The following is a 16,517-nucleotide window of genomic DNA, read 5'->3' on the forward strand; positions in this document are numbered from 1 at the left end:
GACTGTCCCAGCCCAGCACGGCACTTTCTCTCCTCCCAACACTTCCTCCTGGTCCTGGCAATGGTAGGACCTGCACAGCCCTGGGGTTGGGGGACGGGAACTACTTGGGTTCACTTGGCACCGGCAGAGGAGCAGGACCCCGATGCATTCACACACCACCAGGAAACAGGCCCTCCCCTCCCTGGTGGGACTCAGCGTGCAATGACCAGTTTCCAGAGACGCAGATTTGGCTCCAGCAGGTTTTATCTCTAGAAGACACAAGAAGCGCCATGAACAGTGCAAGACGGGGGATTCACAGAGCAACAGTGTCATGATGGGCATGGCCCTGCTGATGACAAGAGTACCTGGCACGAAAGGGCACGGCTCTGGGGCCAGAAAAGTACCAGCACCAAGTGCCACGTGGCAGCGGTCGGAGCCAAGTATCATGCAAGGTGGTCGGGGAGCGGAGCTTGCCAGGACCAGCGCTCTGCGCTAGGCCCTCAGGACATCCCACTAGGCAAACACCTGGGGTGGATGGAGCCAGTGGGCAACGCGCGACAACACACAGCAAGGCTGTAAGAAAACTGAAGGAGCTTTGCTGGGAGCCCATGTGGCATCAACGAGCCCCCAGGGTCGGACCCTACCTGCTCTGGAGCAGTTCAGCATCTTCCTCAGCTCTCCTTCTCAGCTCCCCTCCCAGTTCGGAGGGCAGGGAACTAAAAGCAGCAATTGGCTCACGCGGCGGTCAAGCCGCTAAGTAAGGAATCTGGATCCTCGATCATTAAATAGTAAGAATAAACTAAAAGGGGAAGGTTAAGGGTCTGGGCTGTGCAGCTGGGCTCTAGGAATACCACTTCCCCCAGCTCCTCAGGGACCAGACCCTGGGCCACCGTTTTCAGGCATGATTGTGCTGTTTTAGGAACTGTGGCCAGGCTCTGCCTGCTTTAAAGGGTTTGGAGAAAAACTACTGTCTGTTGAAAACATGGGTCCCAGCGCTCCCTGAGCAGCACCTGGAGAAGGGGGTACGTGCTCAGGGGTGGCTGAGATATCCCACAGGTCTGCAGCTCACTCACTGGCGTGGTGCTCCGAGCAAGCACGTGGTCCCGGGCCATGTGGCACTCCTGGAGGTATTAGATGGGAGGGAGAGGGAGCGGGGAGCTACAGCTCGGGCTAGCAGGACTAGAAGCCCTTCTCAATGCTGAGCGTGCGCCGGGTGACGTGCTCCATCTTCCCGGAAATGTACTCGGTCAGGCTGATCTGGTAGTTGGCGAGCATCTTCAGCATGAGCCGCAGGTTCAGCCACCACTGTTCCTGGGGCAGCCTGTGCCTGCAAAGGAGGGACAGAGCTCTCAAACAGCCCAGGGGACAGCCAGGAGAAGACGACCTTTCCAGCAAGCATCACCCTGGTCCAGGAAGGTCCCACCCCACCGGACTCGCCATCCTGGAGACTGGTGAACCGCGCGGAGAGAAGGGACGTCAGAACAGGGACTTACTCAAAATCGGTGACTTTCTTGAGCTCCGTCACGGGGCTGAAGGCCACCACCTTCTTCCTGAGCCCGATCACGCAGGCAGAGTCGGCCGAGTTGGCAAACACACGCCCTGTGGGGACACAGCTGGCCATTACCACGTGGCGGAGTGGTGAGAGGACACCCTGGCCAGCGCACAGCACAGCAGCAAGGGCTGCCTGGCTCCACCAGCACTGCCATGAGCTCCTACAGGCAACCACAGGGGAAACCCACTCCCACCAGTGAGGGCTGGAGCATGTTGTCAGCGAGGAAGGGGCAAGACCCCCCCCCCTTCATGGTTAGCAGGGTGCAGAGGAGCCCTTTGAGCCTGAAAGATGTGTCCTGGGAGGTGAAAACACCACAGGCCAATTCTCCTGCCCATTCGTTGATCCCAGTGGACTCTTCTCCCCGTCCCAGTGCACAGGAGACGTGGCAGCAGCTAGCGGGCTGGAACGTGCTTGGAGACCGACTGGGCAGACACGCGTAGCAGGGAGACGTGCCCTCTGCTCACCGCTTGCCCGAAGACACGTCTGGGACAGGCAGCACAAGGCTTCTTGTAGCCTCACAGGCTGGCAAAACGCCAGCCCGACTTGGCACAAACTGCCCGGGAGTTCCTCCTGGCTCTGGCACAGGAACGCCAGCCCTGGCCAGGCGCATGCCGCAGTTCACTCACCCTTGCGGTAGACTTCCTGCAACTTCTCTGACATCCACAGCACGGCCTTCACTCCCAGCTTGGTGCCGTAGTTGCGGTCAAAGGGTGTCGGGGCCCCTCCCTGGATGCAAAGAAACGCTGGCGTCAAGCCCACGCGCAGAATCACTCAGTGCCTTCGGCACCGGCCCAGCAGACAGTGGTGGCAGTAAATGCTGCTCACCCCAGGACATCTGCTGGGGCAAGGTGCAAACAGCCCCACCACTGGTCCTTCTCTGTGCCTAACCCCAGCGTGGTCCTGCCCCCCATCGCAGCCACCCGTACCTGCTGGAGGTGGCCAAGGACGTTAATTCTGCAGTCGAAGATGCCCTTGCCCTCAGAGGAGTAGAGGTTGTAGAGGAACTCAGTGGTGTAGTGTTCGTGGCACTTCTCGTTGCTGGGGGAGCAGAGAGAAGGTAGGAGGGGTGGTTGCTTCTTAACTGGATGTCCTCAGAGGTGTCCCTCCACGCTCCCCTGCACATACCTGCAATTCCTCACCCGGCTTTCTAACTAGTCTTTGGGCAGGGCTGAGCTGTTAAATTCTGCGCTCAGGGACTCCTCAGAGGCCCAGATGCCGTACCCCAGCCTGTCTCCTGAGCAGGGTGCCTGGGGCCAGGATGCGGTCCGGAGTTCAGAGCGCGAATCTCCTTCGGTCCAAGTGTCGCATACCCAGGGAGGATGCTGTGCACCCAGGGCACCAAACCCTCCCGCCTCCAGGGCCCATCTCTGGCCGCACGCCGCTGTTGTGCGGCAGAAGAAGGTAAACCACCTCCTTCCCCGCCTTCCCGAAAGCGGGGAGGCTTGCCCAGCTCAGCTCTGGGCTCTCTCTCCAGCACAGGGGCAACCTGGGCTTGTTCCCAGGCTGGAAGGAGACTGTCCCGCAGTCTCTGCCAGTACACATTGTGGCAGAGGGGACTGACTCACCGCAGCACCAGGCCTCTCTGGATATCCGTCTTCATTTTGTCAGTCAAGTGTTCCACGTTGGCCTGCAAGACAAACCCCAGGCTGTGATCCTAACAGCGCCATGTCCCCTCTCTGCAGCCAACCTAGTGAGACGGGATAGGTCTTAAGGGGTGCCTCTGATCCTACTGTTTCCTATATTTCAGACTCGAGAGCCACTAACATCTCCACGCTGTGTCATAGGCGTTGCCCTGAGGTGCCTTAAAGATCCCCCCACACTGACACACGCTCCTCCAAATCCTATTCTGTTCAAGCTCTTCTTTCTGGTTTCTCTCTTTTTAATGAAACGATGCTGTTGAATAACTGCACGCGCTGCAGCCTCAGAACACAGCTCGGCAATGCCGGGGTTGTACAGCTCCGTCGCAGCCCAGCCCGCGTTCCCCTGCTCACCTTCAGGTCATGGATGGTGAAAGGATCTTCGTACACGTAGGCAGCGTCTGCGCCCACCGCGATGCCGGTCACGGTCGACAGGTACCCGCAATAGCCGCCCATCGTCTCCACGATGAACACGCGGCGCTTCGTGCCCGATGCCGACTGCTTGATACGGTCACAGCTCTGCACCAGGAAAAGGAGGAACGAGGTGCTTGTTAGTGCAGAGGCCGGAATGAAAGGGGTCTGGATCACAGGTGTAAAACGTGCAGAGAGCGCCCCATTTTTGTTGCTACCTGCACAGACCAAAGTGGCCACAGGGAGATTTTCCTCTCCAGCTTCCTCCCCAGAGTTGCCTGCATCCCACAGACGAGACAGGGCATGGGGCAACGCCTGCCAGGCCGTGGTGTACCCTGTACGCACATTAACTGGGGCAGGGCTGGGACGGGATGTGGGTGAAAGTCTGCATTTTCACCTACCACTGCTTCTCCCACGCTGGTTCGGCAGCGCGTGGGCTAGAAGGAGGAAGATCCCCCTGACTGTCCAGGATCTCAGGGGACTGAACCCTTCCCCCTCAACGCTAGCTCTGCACTGCAAGGGATCTGTGCCCACCTCTGCCCAGCATGTGGGCTGAAAGGATGCTCTGGGGGCATCCTGGACCGGTGCTTGGCTGATGGCAGTCAGCCAGAGCTGTATCCGTGGGGCCACAGGTCTGCAGGTTTGCAGACACAGCCCTGTCGTTCCCCTGCACGCTCTCAGGAGCCGCCGCGGCGATGTGACTCCTCTTCCTGCAGAGCAGGATGAGGCCACGGCCTGCCTCCCGCCCCAAAGGCCGCTCCCCGCTCGCCTCACCTCCATGGCAGCGTTGACGGCGGTGTCCGAGCCCAGGCTGAAGTCGGTCCCAGGTACGTTGTTGCTGATGGTGGCCGGGATCACGCACATGATGATGCAGAGCTCCTCGTACTGCCCACGCGCTTCGACAAGCTGCAGCACCCCCTCGTAGGCCTGCAAGAAGCAGAGGGTTGGAAATTTGCTGGCCCTGGAGCACCACGGCCTTAGCTTGCCTGCCTCCGTATCTACGTCTCGCAGCCAGGTCATGTCTCCCCCGAAAGCAAGGGGGTCAGCGAGAAGAACCAGCCCCTGGCTCTGGGCCGATTCAAACCAGCCCAGGAGGATCCAGCAGAGCCGTGCTGCACACCAAGGACCCTGACATTTTTTAGGAAGCTTGTCCGAGGCTGGCCAAGAGGAAGCATCTGCGTTCCTACTCTTGGCAGTTACCAGCGACCGTTTAACTAGAGAATAAACTCTAGCCAGGGACGGGATTTTAATTAGCAGGTGCTGCAAGCATCAGGCAGGCCATACACTTGTGTGCAGGCCTGCAAGTCAGCTGGGGAAGCAGCCAGGAAAGTGCTCTGCTGCAAGCAGCTAGGAAAGGTCTTGGGTTGGGAGAAGGCGCTTGGCTGCACGGCTGCAACAGCCGTGCTGTGCTGTGCACCCAACTGTGCTGCTTCCAGCTGGCAGCTCATGCGTCCTTCCCTCCACGTGAAAACATGCTCTTTACCAGAGCAGCAGTGATGATAAAGAGATAACGAGCGTTTGCACGGGCTGGGATGCGGACAATCCACTTTGTGCCTCGAGCAGCGGGCATAGGCTCGGGAGACCTGGCCTGTGCCCCCAGCTCGGATCTCAGCTCCCTGCCTTATCTTGCACAAGCCTCTCCAAGGCCTCAGGTCCTAAGCCAGCAAACAAAGAGAGAACAACTGGCTCTTTTTTAGCACCGCAAGCCACTTGGGGCTGGGACCATGGCCGCTTCCCAGCTGTACGGCATGCAAGCACACGGGGGACCCCATCTCAGTTGGAACCCCCCTCATTCCAATGATACCACAGCCTGGTTTTAAAGTCCCAGCCCCCCGCCAACTCACACACTCCATCAGGAAAAAAAGAACTGACAATTTTCCCCGTACCTCAAACCCCCCAATGACCAGGAGGGCCTGGATGTTAAATTTCCGCACGTTCTCCACGATCTTCTCCATGCACGTCTTGGGCAGGGTTCTGCAGAGAGGGAGAGAGAGCGGGGTCAGCACAGCCGGTCCCTGCAAACAGGCTTGTTCCCCACAGATGACAGCAAGGTCCCCTCCCACCGCTCAGCCGGGCTGCAGTCCCCTCTGCAAACCACGTAGAGCGCAGGCACGATGGGGCCGGTGCCCACAGACGCGCCCCACTGCTTGCCCACTGCCGAGGCTCTAACGCGGCACTTACCGCTTGGTGCCCAGCATGGACCCGCCGCGTCCCAGCCAGCCTGCCACGTCGTGCCAGCCCACCTCGCGGATCTGCAAGGAGCAGCGTTTGGCTTCCAGGTGGGTGACAGCCTGGCCTTCCCCCTCCGGGCCCACCCAAGCCACCAGGATACCCACGGCACCCACCCACACGCTCATCCAGCCGGACAAGCACCAGCTCTGAACACGGTCTGAGTGACCCCAGCGTGCCCGCGTGCAGGCACCCGCCGCGCACAGCCCCTAGCGTCGACAAAACCTCCCTGCAGACCTAAGCAGAAAGCCACAGAGATCTGCACCCACGTCAGAAGCCAGCACCCGAGCTGCATTCACGAGGTGTTCGACCACCCCCAACAACCCAGGACATTTACCTGCCCTTTGGATAAGCCCTCGAAGCCGTCGTTCACCACGTACATGGTGTGTCCCTGGCAGATCCCGATCCGCACGGCGGACCTGACGGCAGCGTTCATGCCCGCGGCAGGGGCGCCCACGTTCAGGATGGCCAGGCTGAAGGGGCTCTGCAGGGATGGGATGGAGGAGAACGGCACGTCAGGACTGAGAGCTCAGGCCCCACGCGCCGGCCACCGAGCTGGGACGTCGTCTCGGCGCTCCTCAATTCCAAAGCCAGAAGGGATCAGGACGATCCGAAAGGCCTCTGCAGCATTTTCATCAGCCCACCACAGTCCTGGTCATGCATCAGGGCTACGACGCATGACAGGGGGGCTGCACGCACAGCCTGCACACGGGGGAGCCTGGGGCTCCACGGAGAGCAGCGCGTGCACTCGTGCCCTTTACCAGGTCTGCATTGCCCGTGTACATCTGCTTCCCTGAAGGCAGAAGGCACGAAGCGGGGAGACAGCCCACTGCTCTCCTTACCTTCTCCTGAGCTGGTTTCTGGTGTGCCAACAGCTTGTAAATGTTCCAGTTGTTTTCAAAACTCCTGCAAAGAAAACACTTGCTCTCAGCAGGGAGGGAGCTGTGCTGCTTCGCAGCCCTATGTGCACCTCCGAGGCACGTCTGGCCCTGGGGACAGTGACCAGGCAGGGACATGGAAAACCTGGGCTGCTCCGTGACGGGGGATGACCTCCAGTCTGGAGGAGCCCGCTACAGCAACGTCTCCCATCTACAGCAGCCCTGGCCTCTCTGCACTGAGGGCTGGACCCCTGGCTGAGCTCTCCCAAGCCCCAGTGCCTTCCCCACGTACCCCAGAGCAAGGGGACAGCTGAGCAGTCCACATTGGGGAGGGATGTTAGAAACCTCTTGGTGAGGAAAGGGGACTCGGATCGCTTCACCCGCGTGACTGGGCGTCAGCAAAGGGCACAGCGCCCAAAGGTGCTCCATCCGGCCAACTCCCTACGCTCTCCTCTCCCCCGACTACGCCAGGGCTGGCTGCCCTGAAAACCTTACTGTCCAGTCAGGGTCTGCATGAAGATCTTTGTTTTCTCCCTTTGCAGGCATATTTGAACCTTGCTTTCAAAATCGGGGACGTTAGTGCTGGAGCCAAACTTACCCCGGGAAGTGCCTACACCCTGGCAGAGGCAGCATGCAGCATGGCAGTCTGACCCAGGCAGGGAATTTTAGTGCTCAGCGACCCCTCTGTAAAGCCCAGCGACCCCTCTCCTCACCCTCCACGGAGCTGGATGGCCTCCTCAAACCTCTTCTCATCCATGGCCTTCTGAACATCCTTTGTCTGTGGAGAGAGACACAGCAACATAACGCACACGCTTCCCGGGAAGGGAACGGAGCAACCCACCACCACCAACCCCCAGTTACATGATGCCAATGTCCTTCCCAAGAAACAACCAGGGCAGGAAGGCAAAACCAATGACGCCGCGCAAGCACACGGCCAGATAACCGCAGAGGGATGAACTGGCTCCGTGCAGATCTTCCTGGATGGACACGCGAATCTCTTCTCACCTAGCGAATCGCTGTCACACGCCCAAGTCCCTCGCACACTGGGGAGACCAAGCTGTGCCCCCGGACCCTGTGCCCACTGCAGCCTCGCGTGTACTCACCACCTGGACGCACTCCATGAGGGGCAGCCGCACCGACTGGTTCCCCGACAGGCTCACCACGCAGGCGGGGGTGTCCGGTGTGGCCTCCAGCAGCGCCATCACTGCTTCCATCCCCATCTTGCTGCTCTGCAAAGGGGACCCGCAGCCCCGTGATGCTGGTACCAACCCACCGCCCCGACACTCTCCAGGTGTCCACGCTCCTCAGCAGGAGATGTGCCTGGGGAAAGCTCCCAGTCGTGCAGTCAGACCTGCTGACGGGAGACCTTCCCTGGGCTCATGTTTGCAAGGGGTGGACATGTGCTTGGAAGTCACGTGGCTGCTTGCACAGCTCCATTAGTCTGATTGACGGCCAGAGAGCTGTTGGGTTATTTAAAAGCAGTGAAGTTAGCGCCGGATTAGAGGAACGGGTGCATCGTCCTGCTTGGCACAGCAGAGCCTGCAGGGAGCACATCAGCATTATCCGAGATGACAAGTCCTTCGCAGCTGGCAGAGGGAAGCCAGGTTCAGGGTCTCCAAGGCACACGGCGCTCTTAGCCCTTGCTGCAGGCTGTAAGGCCTGATCCCCTCCCTCCCACAGGCCCAGGGCTCCCCCGCCATGCTCACACCAAGGAGCATGGTCCCCTTGCCCCCGCCGCAAGACCTACCAGGACACGGTCAAAGGCTGATGGCGTCCCTCCGCGCTGCACGTGGCCGAGGACAGTCACCCGTGTGTCGAAGCCTAGGCGCTGGACCACCAGCTGCACAGCAAGAGGAAAGAAAGAGGCCGTCAGGACAGGGGGATGAATTGGCCACAGTCGCTGGCCATAGCAAAGGGGAGAGGGCGCTCAAGCGGGTGCTTACATCCTTCACGTAGTTGGAGGAAATGGGCTTGCCGTTCCGGTCGATGGCACCCTCTGCAATGATGATGATGTTGAGCCGAGACCCTCTGCTGCGTGTCTGACACAAGGGAAGAAAACCGGACAGCCCGGCTTAGCCGAGATCACGCACATCTGAGCGCATCCGTGCCTCGGGCCGAGCTTCCTTCCCTCTCCAGCACCACAAACCCATCCACGCCTCCGGGAGCTCAGCTGCGGCCGCGCGAGAGCTCCCCAAAATCACCATCCTTCTGCCCCGTGGGTGAGGCCTCGGCTGTGCAGGAATGCCTCCGGCCCCGGGCAGCGCATGGCAGGCGCCAGTCGAGCACCGGGACGCTGGCCTCTGCCTCCGGGCGAGCTCTGGTTAGCGGGGGCAGCTCAGCCTTTGTGAAACCGGACTCCAACGCCAGACATTTCCAGGCTGCCCACTAGCACAAATTTGCGTTCGGCTGAGTGCTCCGTTTCACGGAGACAATAGCACGAGCTCCCGAAACTTCGCAGTGGACAAGCGCTGGTCTGCTGTGCGCTGGCTTTATCAGAGAGGGGGGCCCGTAGACTCCCTGGGGACCCAGCCCTGCAGCAGCCAGGACTTGGTGCAAAACGCTCATTTATTCCAGCCTGGATCTAGTGGGAACTCTCTGGTTCAGGAGCAAAAGGAGGCACTGAAAACCTGGAGCGTACAAATGACCCTCTCGGCAGGAAAAGGAGCCCCCATCTCACCTCCCCAAGTCTCTCGCACATGAGGTCCTCCCAGCCGTCCTCTGGGGGCGATTCGGGGATGAAGAGCCAGTCGGCCCCCGAGGCCAGGCCAGACACCAGGGCCAGGTACCTGGAAGGGCAGGCGGCATTAGCATCGCGCCGGCTGCCACCAGGTCACTGCTGGGCACCCTAGTGGGGAGGGTAACACCGGCAATGCTCAGCGCCGTGCCTGGCCCAGGACATGACACGGGACTGCGCAGCAGAGCAGAGGCCCTGGGGAGCCTCCCGGCCACTTAATGTGGCTGTGGGCTTCCCCCACACCACCGCCCTGCACGCACTGGGCTGCCCTTCCCTCCCTCAGCCCCAGCCCACCCAGCGCTTGCCGAAGATTTTTCCCATCTCCTGGGGCTCTTACCCGCAGTGCCTGCCCATCACCTCCAGCACAAACGTCCTCTGATGGCTGCAAAAAGACCAAAGGGAGAGAAAGGGCATCAGCGCTCTCTGCACGAGCTCCCACGGACAGAGCACGCCTGGCCGGCAGCGAGGGCTCGCTCACCTCTGGGCCGTGGTGGTGATCGCGTCGATCACCTCCATGATGCGGTGCAGCGCCGAGTCGGTGCCGATGGTCATGTCAGTGCCGCAGAAGTCGTTGTCGATGGAGCCCACCAGGCCGACGATGTTCAGGTGGCAGTACTCCTTCGCCACGTCCTCGCTGATCTGCCCTGGGGGCGACATGGCGGGTGCTTTCTAGGAGGGGAAAGTCTGCAGCTGTGCCGAGCTCTGTCCCCGGCAGAGCAAGGCGGTGCTCGGGCTAGGAAAAACTGGGCGCCTCTCGCTCGAATGACAGAGCTAGGATGGGACAAGCAACGACGGCACGCGAGCCAGCACAGCAGGTCCGTCTCCCTCCCTGGCCTGGAGGCTGTAGCAGGGCGGTGGCACGGACTGGCCACCAAAGGATCTCTAAAACCAAGCCCACCCTTCCTCCCTTTCAACACACGTGCAGCCACCCTGACACCACATCCAGCCCTTCCTTTGCGCGCTTCAAACTCACTGCCCGCTGACTGTGCTAAACGCCCCGTGGTTCGCAGATCTTCGCTCCCTGTTCATTGCCACAACCTCCCCGATTTCACAGACCTCCACGCCCCGGTCTCCCCGCCTTCCTCAAGCCGTTCCAGATCTCTGTCTGCCTTTGCAGCTCCATCCCAGCGCGGCCCCGGCTCTGCCCTCGCAGCCAGGACTGTGCACAGCACCAGAGGGTGCTGGATCCTCTCTGGATTTACAGACCGCAGGACGGGTATTTTTGGCTATGCTTTCTATTCCTTGCCTACCAAGGCCCAACTTTCCACTTGATTTTCTGACCACTGTTGAACCATTTTCAATTGCTCTCCAATTTCCTTAGTGAAATTGAACCCTCTGAAGATGTCAACAAGCCAACTGCGCAGTCAAGCCCTGGAAACAACTTCCCCTTTGGATCAAGCACGCAGCTGCGCTTCCTGGCTCCCAGTCCCTTTTATTAGATGCGAGGGAGAGTTTAGCAACTCAGACACCTCAGACTAAAAGATCACCTAAGCATATGGGATTTCAGGATTTGAAGCAGCACACCAAAAAGGCAGAACGGCAGCCAGCAGCTGGAAACTGGAGCCAGGCTGAAAACAAAAGGAATCCATTTTAATTTAACGGGGAGGGATGACCAGTGAAAGAAACTCCCAAGGGAAGTGGGAATTTGCCATTTCTTGGCGTTTCCTGACCCCGACAAGTTATCCTTGGAGGTAAAAAACTCCAGCCAAAGCAACGCTCGGTCTCAGTTAAGGGGGGACCCTGCCTTGTGCTATGCAGGTCCTCAAACGCTCCCTCTCGGCTTTGCACCCTCGAGTACACAGGTAGCCCGTTGACTTCCTAGCCAAAACGCTTGGCTGCGGGGCTGTACCCGGAGGGTATCAGCCCGGTTCCCGGCCCCACGCTGCACGCACCGTCTTTAACCAGCTCTTCCAGCAGCCCACCCCACTCCGTCCGGAAGATGTTGGCTCCCGTCAGGCTGCCGTCTCCCCCGATGACGCACAGGTTGGTGATGCCGTGCTGCACGAGGTTGCAGGCGGCCCGGAGGCGGCCCTCGCGCGTGGTGAAAGCCTTGCAGCGGGCGCTGCCGATGATCGTGCCGCCCTGCGAGACCGGGGCAGAGAGGAAACAGGAGTCAGCCTGAGCAGTCGGTGGAGGGACGGAGGGCTGACGCGCTGAGCGGGGCGAGGCGAGGAACCTGCAGCTGCCCCGCGGTCGTACGCCCCACGGCGCCGTCTGCCCCCCAAGGCAGCGGCATCCCGCCCTGCTCCCGGCAGGGCAGCTCGGACGCGCTTCAGACCGCGGCCACTTCCCCGCGGGAATGACCAAGCGGGCCGGCGCTTGCCCCCAGCCCTGCGCAGCGCAGCTCTGCTCCGCCAGACGTCCCCTCCGCTTTCCACGCGGCTGACGCAACATCCACCCCTGCAGAGAAGGCCTTTTGGTCGCTCCAGCAGCCCAGCCCCGTCACGTCCCCAGGGGACTGTTTGTTTAGGCTTTGTTCTGGGTCACATCCCAGCCAGGAAAGCAGCCGCAGGACCCGTCTCGGCAGGAGACCGCCTGGCTCCGGCTTGCATTTCTCGTGGCGGTCAGCCGGTCGGACCTACCTGCCTCGCTGGAGCCCGCTGAGGCTCGCGGAGGCGGCTGCTTTGTAGGAGCCCACCCGCTCCTCTGGCGGGTGACAAGAGGGAGGGCGGCGTGCCACCGCGCAGCTCCTAGGGACGGGCCCCGGGTGCGGCAACCCGGGCCCACAGGAGAGCGAGCCTACAAGGCCGTCTGCTCCTCTTGGGGCCTGGGTTCAGAGAAAAACGGAGAGCAATTTGGCAGGGGCGCGCGGGCCTGGCTGGGAAGGCAGAGGGCACTGCCTGGGCTCGGAAACACGGCACAGACGAGCTTTTTGCCTGCGTTTACACGACGGGCTCAGGCACGGCCAAGGACAGGCAGAGCCGCTGCTCTGCTAAGCTCCTCATCTCAGCAAGGAGCGCTGCGGGCCCCGGGGAAGGGCTGCCACGTACCCTCGTCCTTGTGGGCTCGGAAAGGTGCCTCCGGGTACGAGGCCCTCTGGCAGAGCCCTGTAAGCTTTCTAGCTACAAAAACGCAGACGGACAAAAAGCAGCACTTCCACGCCAGCCTGGCCCTCGGCTGCGCCGCAGCGAGCTCCCGACCGCGTTGCAAACACGTAGCAGCAAGCCCGGGCGGCTGGCGCTGCTAGACGGCGCGAGCGCCGCAGCGAGGACCGCTGCCCGGTTGTCTTCCCCGCTTCGCTCGCGCGAGGCAGCGGGCAACGACGTCCTCGCCCCGCGGCCCGTCCCAGCCCGCGGGGCCGCCGCACCGCTTGTCCCAGCGGGCGGGCGAGACCGGGCTCGCAGAGGCCTGGGGAGGAGCCGACGACGGAGGCGGGAAGGCAGGTGAGGATGTTTGCACGGGGAGGGCTGTTAGGAGGGTCACAAATCTGGCAACGGGAGAACGGGAAAAAAGATCGGGGTTGAAGATGATGAGGGGACTGGAGCATCTCCCCTCTGCAGAAAGGCTGCAAGAGCTGGGCCTGTTCAGCCTGGAGGAGAGAAGACCGAGAGGGCATCTCATCAACGTGTACAAGTATCTGAAGGAGGGGTGTCAAGAGGATGGGTCCAGCCTCTTCTCCGTGGTGCCCAGCGACAGGACAAGAGGCAATGGGCACAAACTGAACCACAGGCAGTTCCACCTAAACCTGAGGAGAAACTTCTTGACTGTGAGGGTGACAGAGCACTGGCACAGGTTGCCCAGAGAGGTGGTGGAGTCTCCTTCGCTGGAGATATTCAAAACCCGTCTGGAGGCGATCCTGGGCAATGTGCTCTAGGGGAGCCTGCTTGAGCAGGGGGGTTGGGCTAGGTGATCTCCAGAGGTCCCTTCCAACCTCAGCCATGCTGTGATTCTGTGAAGCAGCAGGGGAAGAAAAACCAGCACGCAAGGGAAAACAGAGACGTAGGTACGCTGCCCGGGCGAAACCGGCCGGGCGAAGGCGACCCCACGCGCGCAGAGAGCGCGCAAGGCAGCGGCCGCCGAGCCTTACCAGCTGGATGATGTTGGAGACGCTCAGCCAGTTCGCTTGCTTGATATTCTCTCCTCCTTCCACCAGCCCCTCGTAACCCTGCGATAGGGGAAGCGGAGGCGGGAGGTGCCGCCGTTCAGGGGTTGGCTTCCGCCGGCGCCAAGCGTTGCCCCGGGGCGCGCGGAGACGGGGCGCGGAGCTGGAGACGGGCCCCAAGCGACCCTCCCAAGGAGGTGGCCCAGCTTTCGGGAGGCTCCTCGGAGGTGTCGCTAGGGCCGCTTGGCCGGCCCCGGGGTGGCACGCCAGGCCTCCCGGGCACAGAGAGCACCGGGGGGAGAGGTGGCGACGCGTTGGGTGGCTCAGGCGGGGTTTGCGCGGGCAGCTCGGGGGGGGGCGGCCGCGGCCCCACGGCAAAGCGCCGTCCCTCACGGCAGGGACGGTCAGTATCTGGGGGAGGGTGGGCTCGCGCCTGCTCCCACCGGCGGCGGGGCGCGGGGGGGACGTTAGCGCACCCCCGTGTCTGCTGCCACCCCCCCCAACCCCGCTGTCCGACCCAGCCCTGGTCCGCGTCCCCCGTCCGGCGCCACCGAGGGGGTCGAGGGGGCTGTCCCCCCCCGGCGACATATAGCAAGGGGATAGTCGAACCTCATAGATGAGGAAAACCTTGGCGCCGACGTAGATGCCCATGCGGGTCACGGCCCGGACAGCGGCGTTCATACCTGCAACGGCACGGCGCGATAAAGAGGGGCGCCGCGAAGCCAGCGCCTCGGCGTCACCTGCGGCAGCGGGCGCAGGGGACGGGGCCCTCGCGCTGGCCTCGGGCCGGGCCGCGACGTGTCCGTCCGTCTGTCCGAGGGCAGCGCTCCGGCAGATGGAGGGGAGGCCCGTCGCCGCGCGGGACCAGGGTGGGATCGGGGGCCCCGGAGTTATGTCACGCTGGGCACGGGCGGGTGAGGCACGCGTGGGTCGTGGGGGGGGCTGAGCCCACCCGGGGGACACACGGACGGGGGGGGGGCTGAGCCCACCCGGGGGACATGCGGACGGGGGGGGGGGGGCTCAGCCCACCCGGAGGACACGCGGACGGGGGGGGGCTGAGCCCACCCGGGGGACACGCGGACGGGGGGGGGGGGCTGAGCCCACCCGGGGGACACACGGGACACACGGACGGGGGGGGGGGCTGAGCCCACCCGGGGGACACACGGACGGGGGGGGGGCTGAGCCCACCCGGGGGACATACGGGACACGCAGACGGGGGGGGGGGCTGAGCCCACCCGGGGGACACACGGACGGGGGGGGGCTGAGCCCACCCGGGGGACACACGGGACACGCGGACGGGGGGGGGCTCAGCCCACCCGGGGGACACGCGGACGGGGGGGGGGCTCAGCCCACCCGGGGGACACACGGGACACGCGGACGGGGGGGGCTGAGCCCACCCGGGGGACACACGGGACACGCGGACGGGGGGGGGGCTGAGCCCACCCGGGGGACACGCGGGACACGCGGACGGGGGGGGGGGCTGAGCCCACCCGGGGGACACACGGACGGGGGGGGGGGCTGAGCCCACCCGGGGGACACACGGATGGGGGGGGGCTGAGCCCACCCGGGGGACACACGGGACACGCGGACGGGGGGGGTTGAACCCACCCGGGGGACACACGGACGGGGGGGGGGCTGAGCCCACCCGGGGGACACGCGGGACACACGGACGGGGGGGGGGGCTGAGCCCACCCGGGAGACACACGGGACACGCGGACGGGGGGGGGGCTGAGCGCTGCGGGGGGAGGGGCCCACCCGGGTGTCACGTGGGCGCCACCCGGCGGGGGGCGGGGCGGGGCGCCGCCGGCTGACACACGCGCGTCACGTGGCTGTGGGGGCTGGGCTGCCCCGGGGGCCGCAAGGGCCACACGGCCGGGCCCACCCGGGTGACCCGCGCGTGAGCCCGGCCCGTGGGGGGGGGAGGGGAGAAGGGGAGGGGGGACCGGCGGCGGGGGGAGGGCGGGGAGCGGGGGCGGAGGGGCCGGCGGTCCCACCTTGCGCGTCGCCGCCGCTGGTGAGCACGGCGATGGCCATGCCGGCGCCCGCCATGCGCAGCTTCTCCAGATCCAGCGCCGCCGCCATCGCTGCGCTTCCCCGGCACCGGCCGCCGCCGCCGCCCCGCCCCCTCCCCGCCGCCCCGCCCCCTCTGACCCCGCCGCCCCGCCCCGCCCCCTCCGGCCCCACGGCCCCGCCCCCGACGCATCGCCCCGCCCATCTCCCCGCCCCCGCGAGCCCCGCCGCATCGCCCTGCCGCCGCCGCCGCCGGCCCCGAGGCCACGCCCCCGCCGCTTCTCCCCGCCCCCCGGGAGCCCTGCGGCCACGCCCCCGCGGCCCTGCCGCATCGCCCCGCCCCCGCAGCCCCGCCGCATCGCCCCGCCCCCGCGGCCCCGCCCCTGCAGCCCCGCCGCATCGCCCCGCGGCCCCGCCCCCGCCTCATCGCCCCCGCCGCATCGCCCCGCCCTCACGGCCCCGAGGCCCCGCCCCGCGGCCCCGCGGCCCCGCCCCCGGAGCCCGTTGGGTGCCCGGCGCTGGTTCCCGGCCCGCGGCCCGTTGAGGCCCTGGCGGAGTCGCGGAGCTCTGGGGGTCGGCGGGGGCCGCCGGCGCTCGCCTAGTCCAGCCGCCCGGCTCCAGCAGGGTCGCCTCCAGCACGCTGGCCAGGACCCGTGCCGGGGACGGGGACTCCACCACCTCTCTGGGCGACCTGGCCCAGCGCTCTCTGTCACCCTCACAGGACAGAAGTTTTTCCTCGTGTTCGGAGGGAGCCGCCTGCGTTTCGGTTGGTGCCCGTTGCCGCTCGTCCTGTCACTGGGCACCACGGAGAAGAGTCTGGCCCCCTCCTCTTGACCCACTACTCCAGATGAGGCCTCACCAGGGCTGAGCAGCGTTGAAGCATCACCTCCCTCGACCTGCTGGCAAGGCTCCGCTCTTCCTAATGCAGCCCAGGAGACCGTTGGCCTTCTTGGTCACAAGGGCACGTTGCTGGGTCAGGGTCACTTGTTGTCCACCAGGACCCCCAGGTCCTTCTCCGCAGAGCTGCTTCCCAGCAGGTCAACCC

The 16,517-nt window shown here is 64.0% G+C and overlaps 1 protein-coding gene across 1 annotated transcript; it reads right to left on the reverse strand.

The window, feature by feature from the left end:
* Window positions 1-225: 225 nt before the first annotated feature.
* On the reverse strand, window positions 226-15,603 carry PFKL (phosphofructokinase, liver type). The gene is made up of 22 exons (XM_068954975.1): window positions 15,457-15,603; window positions 14,072-14,145; window positions 13,448-13,525; window positions 11,313-11,502; window positions 9,899-10,064; window positions 9,758-9,802; window positions 9,364-9,472; window positions 8,630-8,725; window positions 8,434-8,526; window positions 7,790-7,915; window positions 7,400-7,464; window positions 6,651-6,714; window positions 6,146-6,292; window positions 5,761-5,831; window positions 5,466-5,553; window positions 4,354-4,506; window positions 3,523-3,687; window positions 3,097-3,158; window positions 2,458-2,569; window positions 2,158-2,257; window positions 1,473-1,578; window positions 226-1,306 (listed from the first exon to the last, which is right to left on the reverse strand). The coding sequence occupies exons 1-22, from the start codon at window positions 15,542-15,544 to the stop codon at window positions 1,159-1,161; spliced, it is 2,346 nt and encodes a 781-aa protein (XP_068811076.1). The 5' UTR covers window positions 15,545-15,603; the 3' UTR covers window positions 226-1,158.
* Window positions 15,604-16,517: the final 914 nt, after the last annotated feature.

This window comes from Struthio camelus, chromosome 9 (genome assembly GCF_040807025.1).
Source record: "Struthio camelus isolate bStrCam1 chromosome 9, bStrCam1.hap1, whole genome shotgun sequence".
In the NCBI taxonomy this organism is placed as follows: domain Eukaryota; kingdom Metazoa; phylum Chordata; class Aves; order Struthioniformes; family Struthionidae; genus Struthio; species Struthio camelus.